Below are 12,156 nucleotides of genomic sequence, written 5' to 3'. Positions count from 1 at the left end.
CACCATTCCTCACAGAGGAAGCTGCCTGGTCCCTGATTACAGGGGAGCAGCGCAGCTCCCCCGGGAGGCGGGGCAGGGCTCTAGTCCCTCACATGGGAGAGGCTGGGCCAGACTGGCACCTGGCCTTAGGCTTGGGCAGGTCCCAGCCAGGCTTCCAGCCAGTCACAGGCTCCCCAGATACCTGGTCTGCACACAGTTGCCTTTATTCATTCATCAGACATTGATTTTTGACTTCTCCGGAGCCCTGGGAAAGTCCGATGGGGAGCTCTGCTGGGCACTGTGAGAATGCAGGCGCCCTCAGTGCTCACCCCTGCCTAGAAAATTTAGATGGCAGACAGACATGGACCCAGGCCAGGCAAGGCATAGACCCTAGTACTGTGTGTGGGCTTTCTGAAGAACTCAGAGAGGTGGGAGGAGCCCAGAGGCGGGAGTAGACGTTTTGCCCAGAATGGGGAGCAGTTGGGTAGAGAGGGCCTTCTAGGCAGAGGGCACTGAATGAGGTGGGAGGCCTCAGGCACGTGGGCGGATGAGCAACACAGGCAGGGAAAGCGCAAGGCTGCGTCCTCCTTCACACGCGCAGAAGAGGGCCCCCTGGAGGTCCAGGGGCCCAGCTCCAAGCCCTGTGCCTCCGATTTCTGCTGGAGGGATGCGGAAAGTTCCCCGAGGCTAGGACTTGGCTGAGGTGGTGTCTCCCCCCACAGGGGACCGGAAGCTGTTTGTGGGAATGCTGAACAAGCAGCAGTCAGAGGAGGACGTGCTGCGGCTGTTCCAGCCCTTCGGGGTCATCGACGAGTGCACCGTGCTGCGGGGACCTGATGGCAGCAGCAAAGGTGACCGGCTGGGGGCGGGGCTAGCTCCGGGGGCGGGACTATAGGAGGGCGTGGCTGGGGGATGGACCGCGGGCCTAGGAGAGGGAGGCTGGATCCAGGGGGCGGGGCCGGGCTTGTGGGGAGGGACCGGCCTACAGTGGGCATGGCCTGGCACGTGGAGAGCGGGCGGGATGGGGTTCCTCTAGGCAAGAGGGCGGGGCTGGCCCAGGGGGCGGGGCGAGCAGAGGCTGTCTAGTCTCACTGGGTCCCACCCGCCGGCCCAGGACCGTCTGCGGCTACCCTCCTGTGTCTGTATCCATCAGACTGTTTCTGTCTGGATTTGCCTTTGTCTCCTGGACTGTCGGTCTACCTGATCCTACTTACTCCACCGTTCTTATAAGGTTGTACCATCCAGGAATGATTGTTTTATGATCTTCAGCAACTTGTTTTCTGGTCTGCTCTGTTTGGGTCTTCAGGTGTCTGGTGATCTCTGTCTACCTGATTCTACTTGTTCAGGTTTATCTGTCCAGAACTGGCCTGTCTCTTCCCGTGTGACTTTATCTTACTAGGATGGTCTCTGTCTATTTATTTGCCTGACTCTTTTCTAAAAATTGAGATATGATCACATACTGTAATCACATACTGCCAATGCAGGAGACGCAAGAGACGTGGGTTTGATCCATGAGTCAGGAAGATCCCCTGGAGGGGGAAATGACAACCCACTCCAGTTTTCTTGCCTGGGCAATCCCATGGACAGAGGAGCTTGGCAGGCTACAGTACAGGGTGTCACAAAGAGTTGGACAAGACTGAGTACACACACACATACACACACACACAAAAATTCACCTTGTAAAAGTGGACAGTGGAAAAAAAAAAGTGGACAGTGAAATGCTTCACAAAATTCACAGAACGGTGCAACTATCATCATTATCGAATTCCAGAACGTCTTCACTCCTCTGCCCCAAATTCGTGTGACCTTTCCATAGCCCTCTCTGTAACTGTATCCTGTGACCATCTGTCTGGATCTGCCTGTGTCTACTGGTCTCTGGTTGTCTGTCTGCCTGATTCTGCCCTTGCCCAATGACTCTTCATCCCCATCCATCCAACTCTGGTCACATGGGTGTATCCATCTGGGTCTGAGTGTAACTCTGCCCTAGTGTGTCCACATCTCTCTCTGTGTCTGATGGTTTGTCACTTTAATTCTGCCTATCTGATTACAACTGTGGATCTCGTGGTATTGGTGGCTGGTGAGTGTTCTCTAATCCTGTCCCCTTCACTTGTTCTAATGGGCAGTTCCTGCCTCCCTTCCCTGGGCACCACCTCACACCCTCTGATGATGTGTTGGACAAACAGTTGTCTTACTGTCTGATTCTTTGTTGTCCCACTGTCTGTCTGAACATATGGCTGCCTGTCTCTGTTGTCCGACCTGTGGGCTGCCCATGTCCATGCTGACCTGCTGTGCAGGGCTGCCAGCCCCTCTCCTGTGTCCCCTCATCACTCCCCTTCTCTCGGAGCAGGCTGTGCCTTCGTGAAGTTCTCCTCCCACACCGAGGCTCAGGCGGCCATCCACGCCCTGCACGGCAGCCAGACCATGCCGGTGAGTCAGAGCTGCCCTGGGCAATTTGGGTCAGGGTAGGCAAGGGGGAGGGGCCTGGCCTGACCATCCCAGCCATCTGGTAACCCCTGGCCCTTCTTCAGAGAGGGGACAGGGTGGGGAGAAAGAAGTGCATCTCTGATGATGGTATGACTGGGTGTATGTATGTACTTGTGTGTGTGTGTGCATGCAAGTGTAGACTATGCAGAATGTCTTGCCAGTGTTTGGTTGCCCATGTGTATGTGTGGGCCAGTGTGTGTGTTGGTGTGCACACGTGTGCATGTGCCTGAGAGTGTGCTTCCATGCCTATATGTGAGTGTGTGGTTGTGAGTAGGTGGGTGTCAGTGTGCACATGAAGTGTGTGCAAATGGATATATGTTCATGTGTATGCTGATGCATATGTACACATGTACACTGTGACTGCATGCATGCAAGTGTGTTGAGTGGGTGTGTTCATATGAGTGCACACATGTAAGTTATATAGGTAAGTGCACATGTGTGTTTGTGTGTGAGTGTGCCCCAGTGATATGGGAGGAATGAGTGCATGTGTGTGCATTTGTAAGAGTGAGTGTGTGTGAAGGGGTGAGCACATGTGTGTGAATGTAGACAAATATGTGTGTGTGTGTGTGTGCAGAAGTATGTGAGAGTATATGTGCATGTATTGTGAGTGTATGCATGTGTGTGAGTGTGGATGGTGAGTGTGAGTCGCTGTGGGTGGAATGCATGTGTGTGTGCAGATGTGTGTGAGCCCCAGAGGAACAGGAAGGGATGGGGCTGGAGGGGCCTGCAGTTCAGGGCCAAGAAGCTTGGGATTCCTCCCAGGGCAATGGGGAGCCCCCCAGGGTTTCCCCAGGAAAAGGGAGGGGCTGGCTATTTGGAAATGTCTCCATGGGGCCAGTGTGGGAGATAGGCAGGTGCCAAGTCTAGAGCTGGGAACTGGTGGGCCTGAAGCCATGAGAGGCTGGGGGAGACCACTCGGGTGTTGGAGGTGGCCCTGCCACCCAGAAAAGTGGCCCTGGGAGCCTCCATCACTGTACAAAAATGCCGGAATCTGCCACAGGGAAGACAGGCCTTGGGGAACCCACTCTCCTTTCTGTTGTTCTGCAACATGGTGTGAAGAGCAGGGCAGTCTTAGATCCTCCCTTCTCTTGCTCTCTGGTTCATTGGGCATCAGTTCTAGTCCCTGGAGAGGGAGGAATCAACTCAATCCAAGGTCAGGCTTTCTCCTGCTCAGAACTGTCCACTGATGGAGCTGGTGAGTGAGAGGTAGTGAGCTCTCCATCAAAGGGGGTATTCAATTTCTCAAATGATTGGAGTCTCACCTGTTCTGAGGTATAGGCAGCTATAGAATCCTCTGTATGGGCCTTCATTGTTCCTTTCCAGCACTTGGGTTCTCCACCTTTTTTGAAAGTGTTGCTGACAGTCAGGTCCTCCTCTGCTTCCCAGAGGCAGCCCCCACTGGGCCTGGGTGCCCCATTTGTGTGCATGGCAGCCTACAAGGTCATGTGCAAGACCCAGGATGCTGATCTCCAGACTATCCTCACTGTGGCCCCTGGGACCTTGAGGGAAGGGCTGATAGTTGCTGCCACCCACACCCCTACACTCCCCCCCAGGTACCTCAGAGTCCTGGCAATGTCCCCCTTCTTTCCCTCCCTGCTTTCGGCTGCCCTTGCAGGGTGCCTCCTCCAGCCTGGTGGTCAAGTTTGCCGACACGGACAAGGAGCGGACGCTGAGACGCATGCAGCAGATGGTGGGCCAGCTGGGCATCCTGACTCCGTCCCTCACCCTGCCCTTCAGCCCCTACAGTGCCTACGCCCAGGCTGTGAGTTACCGGCGGACACACTCCTGTCTCCAGCGGGGCTCCTGACACTGCTGTCTTGAGGGCCCAGCTCAGTGTCTCTCTCTCTCTATCTAGTCTCTGTTGAGTGCCTCTGCCTCTTTGTCTATCTTTCTGTTTCTCTTGCCCAGTCTCTGACTCATGGCCTTATTCTGGCTATGGCTAAGTTCCCAGATCCAGTCCATTTCCTGATCTCAACCCCAGCTTAGCCCCCCACCATGAACTATGCTCTGAGCCCAAGCTGAACCCCAGCTGACAGGACCCCAGGCTCAGCCACCAAATCCAGCCTGAGCCACAACCCTGGGCGAATATCAAATCAAGACCCAGTCTTGGGTTGACCCCCAGATCCTGGCTGTTCCCCAAATCTAGATAAGCCCCAATTCTAGCTAAACCTCCAGGCTGACTCCAAACTGAGACCCAGCCCTGAGTGAGTTCAACATTGGCTGAGCTTGGGACTTCCCTGGCAGTCCTGCCGTTAAGACTCCATGCCTCCAATGCAGGGTGGGTAGGTTCGATCCCACATGCCATATGCATGGCACAACCCAAACAAAGAGAACACATAAAAAAAAAACATTGGCTGAGCCCTGGTCCCAGACTAAATTCTGATCATAGACTGAGCTCCAGTCCCTGGCTGAGCTCTGATTCCTAAATGATCCTTGAATATAGTCTGATCCCTGATCCTATGCTGAGCCTTGATCCCGGGCTGAGCCCCAGTTCCTAACTGAGCCCCAACCTGACCTGAGCCAAGATACCTGGCCTGACCCCCTGCCCCCATTTCTGGAGGACTGGCCCCCCAACCCCATGAACCGATCTAAGGCCAGGTGCCACTTGGACTGTGTACCTGACTCCCTCTCCACCCCCAGCTCATGCAGCAGCAGACAACGGTCCTGTCCACATCAGGCAGCTACCTGAGCCCCGGCGTGGCCTTCTCACCCTGCCACATCCAGCAGATTGGCGCTGTCAGCCTTAACGGGCTGCCTGCCACGCCCATCGCCCCTGCCTCTGGTGAGAGTCTGCCAGGGGCCCACAGATGGGGGGCAGAGCCGGGGCTATGACTCAGTCTTAGCTGGGGCTAAGGCTCCCCATGATGCTCTTCCGCTCCTCAGGACTGCATTCGCCCCCGCTGCTCGGCACCGCCGCCGTGCCCGGCCTCGTGGCCCCCATCACCAACGGCTTCGCAGGTGTCGTGCCCTTCCCTGGTGGGCACCCTGCCCTAGAAACCGTATATGCCAATGGCCTTGTGCCCTACCCAGGTAACTCGGGTGGTCCCCTGGGGCCGAGGAGAGTGGCAAGGGGCAGGGAGGGTGTCCCTGGGACAAGCATGAATCCCTTTGCCTTGGTGTCCAGGGAATAAAACTACAGGAAGCAGGGAATCTTAGGTTAATAGATACTAGCTATGGGTGCAGAGGGGCTTCCCTGGTAGTTCAGCTGGTAAAGAATCCACCTGCAATGCAGGAGACCCCGGTTTGATTCCTGGGTCAGGAAGATCCCCTGGAGAAGGGATAGGCTGCCCACTCCAGTATTCATGGGCTTCCCTGGTGGCTCAGACAGTAAAGAATCTGCCTGCAATGCAGGAGACCTGGGTTCGATCCCTGGGTTGGGAAGATCCCCTGGAGGAGGGCATGGCAATCCACTCCAGTATTCTTGCCTGGAGAATCCCCATGGACAAAGGAGCCTAGAGGGCTACAGTCCATGGGGTTGCACAGAGTCAGACATGACTGAGCGACTAAGCATACACACTCACATGGGCACAGAGAAGGGGGTTAAACATAGGAAGTTTGCAGTCAGACCTTCCTGGCTTCAAATTCCAATTCAGTGGCCCTTGTGGGTAGCTTCTTTACATCTCTGAGCCTCAGTTTGCTCATCTGGAAAATGGGACAGATAGTATCATTCATCTCATGATGTTGCTCTGATGAGGCAATCGGTCTGTAAGATGTTAACCTATCTCCTGGTACCAAGAAGGGTGCCATCAATCTTCACTATTAATCGTTACCATTTGGGATCAGTGCCCATATTCATTCATTCATTCATCCAGGACTGACCATGCACTGATTTGTTGCACTGGACTCTGCCCTGCTGAAGCAGAGGTCTCACCTTTCTCTACCCTAGCTATACCCTGATTTCAAGGCAAACATCTTCCCACACCTGGCTTAGGTGAAGTTTGTCATCTGGGTTTCCACTGCTGAGAATCTGTTTATTTTTATTTTGCAATAATTGGCGCTTACAGGGAGTTTCAAACATAGTACAGAGAGGCCCTGGTTACCCCTCACCCAGTGTCTCCATATGCTAACAACAACAGTATGTTGTCAAAACTAGGAAACTGGCATCAGTACAGTATAATGAACTCAACAGGTGTTGGATACCCTGTTCAGACTTCACTATTTACAGGCACTTGTGTGTGTGTGTGGTTCGTTCATTTTATGTCATTTCATCACAGGTATAGTTTTGTGTAACCACCACCACAATCAACATACAGCACCGTTCCATTACTATGAAGTAATTCATTCATGTGACCCCTTTACTGGCTTATCTCTCTGCCCTCACTACCCCATCTTCTAACAACCTCTCTCCATTCAAGGAGATTTTTAGTTGCCTCGACAAGCCCTCTCCTCCCCCTGTGTCCTCCACTAGGGACTGTCGGAAGGACACAGTCACATAAGGGATCCATAGGCTGTCTGATGATCAACGTGTGGGGAGGGAAAAGGGGGAAGAGTTGTGAATGGGTGGTGATCAAGAGCTGAGACCTGGAGCCCTAGAGAATCCAGAGAAAAAAGGGGGAGGAGCAAGGGGGTCTGGATGGGAGTTAAACCTCTCTGGAGTCTGAGAAAACTAGATTTGAGTTGAGTGGCCCTGTGCCAGCTGCTGTTTTCCCACCTGTAAGAGGTTCCCTGAGCTTCAGTTTTCCTCACCTGTGGAATGAGGGTCATACCTGTAAAATGTTTGTGTAGAAATGAAGCCGGGGTGGATGCTGTGGGGTGGATGGAAGACTTCTGCTGCCCCCCGCCCCACTGAGCCCCTCCGTCTGCCCCGCAGCTCAGAGTCCGACGGTAGCCGAGACCCTCCATCCTGCCTTCTCTGGAGTCCAGCAGTACACAGGTAGGGAGGCAGTGCGGCGCCCCCCCAACGCGGGGCACCCCCGCCCCCCGGCCCTCAGTTTCCGACCTGGGCTAGCCACTCCACGCCCCTAGCCGCACTTACATCTGGTTCCACCCCTTAGGGCCGCCCTCTCATTCTACCTTTCCTCTTCTGTCTAGCCATACCACCTACTTTGTGGCTTGGCCCCCGCCTCACCCTCCTTCGACATTTGGCCCTGCCCCTCATAACCTGCCTTTGGTCCCGCTTGTCGTGTCCGGCTCAGACCCGCTCTCCAATGTGACCATGCCCCCTCATTCTTCCCAAGACCGAGCATTGGCTCCGCCCTCAGCCATGGCCACACCCCTCAAATATGGCCCCGCCCCATTAAACACTTCCCTCCCTCACACATCTCTCCCATGTGACCACGCCCCTCTGCCTTCCCCAAACCTGCCTTCCCCACCCTCAGCCACAACCACGCCCACTCTGCTCTTTCCTATGGCCTTGGCCCCGCCCTCAGACTGTCTCTCCCATGTGACCACGCCCCCTCCTTCCTAAAATCTGGCCTTGGCTCTGCCCTCCGCCATGGCCCCACCCTTTCCCTTCTACTCTTCCCTGTTGTCTTAGTACTTCCCCTCAGACCAACACTCCCCTGTAACCACGCCCCTCCACCGGCCCAAGATCCAACTTGGCCCCACCCTAGGCTGTGACCCCGCCCCTCATTCTTAGCCCCGCACCACGCGCCCACCGGCCTCACGCCCGCTCCGCCCTGTGTCTCGCTCCTGGTCTCTGCAGCCATGTACCCCACCGCGGCCATCACGCCCATCGCGCACAGCGTCCCCCAGCCGCCGCCCCTCCTGCAGCAGCAGCAGCGAGAAGGTGAGGGGGCCGCGACCTCCCCTGGGCGCCAGCCCCGCCCTTTGACCGCCCCCCTCCACCTCCAGGACCTTCTGCCCGGTCTGGTCTGGCCTCAGGGAACCGTTCGGTCTGAGGTCCAGAGAGACGTGCGTTCAGTTCCCGGCATCACCTGGGTGTTTGGGAGGCAACTGAGCCTCCGTCTTCTCCTCCGGAAAGTGGGAACCGGGCTAGTCCCGACCCCATAGGGATAGCAGTGACCCTGTCCTCACCAGGAGCTCTCTCCAGAGTGCAATGACTTTTTTTGAGTTTGAGGTCAGGAGGTGGGGTGATGAGGTATCTCTGGTGAGATGAGGCTTCCTCAGTAAAGTCAAGTGGGAGAGGAGTTAGATTCTGGAGTCGGACAGCGGGGATTCAAATCCACCCAGTGCTGACTTCAGGCATCGTCTGGAAGGCACCTCCCTGCCGCTTGCCTCTGTTTCCTCATCGGTCACACAGCAGCCACACAGCGACCACCGGTGCCACGGGGCCTTGCTGGGGAGTGAGCAGCACGGCTCCTGACACATAGGCACTCAGCCCGGGAGGCTTTTCCCCGCCTTAATCCATCTAGTGGGGGTGGGGGTGGGGAGCTGGGGCCAGGCAACCAGCCAGAAAAGTCTCCCCCAGGACATGGGAAGTTTATGGATGGCCTGGCCTGTAGACTGAGTTCTGTGAGGTTCTGTTCAATTCCTTACCCAGCAGGGTGCTGTGGGTAAAAGCTGGTTCTGATGCCTTCCGTGCTGCTGTAACAGGACAGGATATCTGCTTTCTGGGAAGTCACCCGAGTTGCAGAGCCTTACAATACCAACTACAAGGCTTGTGGGGGAAGTTGGGTCAGGGTACACCACTCAAAATGTTGGCTGTGGGAGTTCTCTGGCTGCCCAGTGGTTAACTCTGTGCATCCACTACAGGGGCACAAGTTCAATCCCTGGCTGAGAAACTAAGATACCTCATGCAGCCCTCGTGTGGCCAAAATTTTTTTTTTTTAGAGGTTGGCTCTGACATGGCAAAAAAAGAAAAGACCCTAATAAAAATGGTAGCACAGTTTTATGCATGTTAGGTGATTAAGAAAGCCATGAATAGTACAATAAATTGGGCATTAGAAGTTTGCACAGGGAAGTGGCATCAGATGGGTTGTAGCATGTGAGTTACCGTGAAGTAATGGAAAGCTTCGTCTCAAATCAGACGGAGAGTCGGAACCTCAGACGGGGACAGGTCCTCCTCCGAATACACTTGGAGAACTGAGAAAGCTGATGAATGTTGAAGCTGCGTTTGCACATGTGTGTGCATTTTGCTTTCTTATGAGGTTTCAGTTCAGCTAGGTGTGGTTTTCTGCCTTCACCTAGTATTTCTTGGAGTTGAGTTAGCACACAAGCAAACACAAAATTCATGTTTGCTCACAATTGTTCTGTAACGTATCAGTTGTGTGGAAACACACCTGTATTTTAAAAACAAGCACGTTAGGGAATTCCCTAGAGGTCCACTGATTAGGACTCGGTGCTTACACTGCCTTGACCCCGAGTTCAATCCCTGGGCGAGGAACTAAATTCAGGCAAACTTTGCAACACGGCCAGACAAATAATCAAACAACAACAGCAAACAAGCACATTAGCAGAACTGTGGTCCTCATCAGGAAGGTAAGGGTGGATGTGAATGTGTAATCTTGAATTTTGTATTTTCTGGGGTGGGAAATGTTCATTGCGAGTGTTGGGATTTCTTGGTGGTTTGAGGGCTACCTTTGTTTGGGGGGATCTGGGAGAAGATCATCTGTAGGTTTGGGATTAGCAGCAGGTTTGAGGACTAAACTGGGTAATCAGTGTTTTAAAATGGTATTATTATTTATAATTCTTATATGAGCCATGCACTGGGGATTCTTTGGGAAGGAATGATTCTGACAGGGAAGCTTTAGCTGTGCTTTAAAAAATTATTTCTGGTTGGTATAGCACATCATTTAAACATGACCAGTGGTTTCAGGATATCTGAGATTCGGGAATGGAGAATAATCTTTTATTTCCCTACATTTTATTTTTGCATCAGTTTGAAATGATCCAAGCTTTTAAAAATTAGCCAAGGTTTGGAGGGTTATCCAAGGTTTTGAAAATTATCTGGATGTTTGGGGTTTGGGACCAGGGAGTTACTCATCTTATTCTAATCTGTGATCATTAGACTTTCAAAAATGAACCTTTCCATTTAAACCAGTTTTAGATTTATGGAGTGATAGCAAAGACAGTACAGAGTTTCTGTTATACCCTACGACCAGTTCATCTGAATTCTGTCAATGACCAGGAGTTTGAGGTTTAAGAGTTTTCTGGGGGGTGTTGAAGTTGTCTGGGAGTTTTGGATTATCTGTGGTCTGGGATGAAAGGCTTTATTTCAGTTTGGGGGGGCTAGGGATTATCTAAAGTTTGTCAGTTCTCTGGGGCCTGAGGATCAGCAGAGGTTTTGAGCATCTGAATATGGGATTTTATAGACAAGGGCTCAGGGCACCCTGCCTCCCCTCCCCGCTGTTTCCATGCCCCTTCTTTCCCCGTGTCAGGGTGCACCCCTCCCCCAGTAGCTGGAGACACCAGCTGTGGGCTCCGGACCCGTGCCCCTCCCCTGGGGGTCGGCCTCCTCTCCTTGGGGGCTTTATGTCTTTCTCTCCCCCCACCTGCAGGTCCCGAAGGCTGTAACCTGTTTATCTACCACCTCCCCCAGGAGTTTGGAGACACGGAGCTGACGCAGATGTTCCTGCCTTTCGGCAATATCATCTCCTCCAAGGTGTTTATGGATCGGGCCACCAACCAGAGCAAATGTTTTGGTGAGTCCTTGCTGTGGGTGCCCCTTCTTGCTTGCCGCTCCCTGAACCGCAGGCCCCTCGCCCTGGGGGGGCGGGATGTGGTCAGCCACCAGACAAGTCTGGTCTGAGAGAACCACATTCGGGGGCTTCCCTGAAGGTCCAGTGGTTAGGACTCTGTGCTTTCACTGCTGAGGGCCTGGGTTTGATCCCTGGTTGAGGAAGGAAGATCCCACAAGCTGTGCAGCGGGGTCAAGGGAAAAAAGAAAGAATCACATTTATGATCAGAACAAGTACTTATTAAGCACCTACTGTGTACCCAGCACTTGGCATGAGTCATTTCTAAGATTCCCTTGTTCATTCATTCATTCATTCAGCAAATAGACATATAGGGGCTTCCCTGGTGGTCCAGTGGTTAAGACTTCGAGGTTTCACTGTGTGTGTGGGGGGGGCACAGGTTTGATCCCTGGTGGGGGAACTAGGATCCCACATGCCACCAGGTGTTGCCAATAAATAAATATATAACACAAGCCCTATATAAGATTAAACAAAAAAAAAAAAACCCAAATAGACATACAGTGCACCTACTGTGTGCCAGTGCCCAGCACAGTTCCTGGCACAGATCGGTGAAGGAAGCCAACAAAAATCACTGCCCTCTGAGAGCTCACGGCCCTGATACCCTGCCTGTAGAACTTTCTCTGAGGAGTTCTATATCCCCATTGTCTGAGCCATCCACCCCATGTGACTGCTGAGCATTCGAAGTGTGGCTAGTGTGGCCAAAGCACTGAATTTTTTATTTTACTTCATTTTAATGAATTTCAATTTCAATAACAACTTATGGCCAGTGGCTGCCAACTGAATTGGAAAGCGCAGGTGCAGGGGAGGAGGTGGAAATCAACAGGCACGACTACTGGAGTGGGGCGCCGTTCTCTTCTCCAGGGGGTCTTCTCCACCCAGGGATGGAGCCTGAGTCTTCTGCATTGCAGGCAGACTGTTTACTGTCTGAGCCACCAGGAAAGCCCAGGATATAGGCCAGGGAGTTATCAATGGTATAGAGAAAAACAAAACGGGTAAGAAGATACAGACTGATAGGAGGAGGCAGTGCTTCACCTGAGGCCTGAATGATGAGGAGCCAATCATAGGAGTGTCTAGAGGAAGAGTGTTCTAGGCAGAG

The 12,156-nt window shown here is 53.3% G+C and overlaps 1 protein-coding gene across 12 annotated transcripts in view; it reads left to right on the top strand.

Annotated features, from left to right (window-relative positions):
* The window catches only part of CELF5 (CUGBP Elav-like family member 5), a 46,664-nt gene that overhangs the window by 29,681 nt on the left and 4,827 nt on the right, over window positions 1–12,156 (top strand). The window contains exons 4-12 of one of the 12 annotated variants that reach the window (XM_061149309.1): window positions 556–560; window positions 683–830; window positions 2,327–2,406; window positions 4,079–4,225; window positions 5,104–5,245; window positions 5,347–5,493; window positions 7,274–7,351; window positions 8,120–8,191; window positions 10,863–10,946. In XM_061149309.1, the coding sequence (XP_061005292.1) occupies window positions 556–560; window positions 683–830; window positions 2,327–2,406; window positions 4,079–4,225; window positions 5,104–5,245; window positions 5,347–5,493; window positions 7,274–7,351; window positions 8,120–8,191; window positions 10,863–10,946 (903 nt within the window). Of the gene's footprint in view, window positions 1–555; window positions 561–682; window positions 831–2,326; window positions 2,407–4,078; window positions 4,226–5,103; window positions 5,246–5,346; window positions 5,494–7,273; window positions 7,355–8,107; window positions 8,192–10,862; window positions 11,007–12,156 lie in introns of all 12 variants that reach the window. The other 11 variants (XM_061149305.1, XM_061149306.1, XM_061149307.1 and 8 more) reach the window with 11 other exon arrangements.

This window comes from Dama dama, chromosome 9, assembly GCF_033118175.1.
Source record: "Dama dama isolate Ldn47 chromosome 9, ASM3311817v1, whole genome shotgun sequence".
NCBI classification, from domain to species: domain Eukaryota; kingdom Metazoa; phylum Chordata; class Mammalia; order Artiodactyla; family Cervidae; genus Dama; species Dama dama.
The sequence above is the reverse complement of the archived record's forward strand: the minus strand, read 5'-3'. Positions and strand labels throughout refer to the sequence as shown.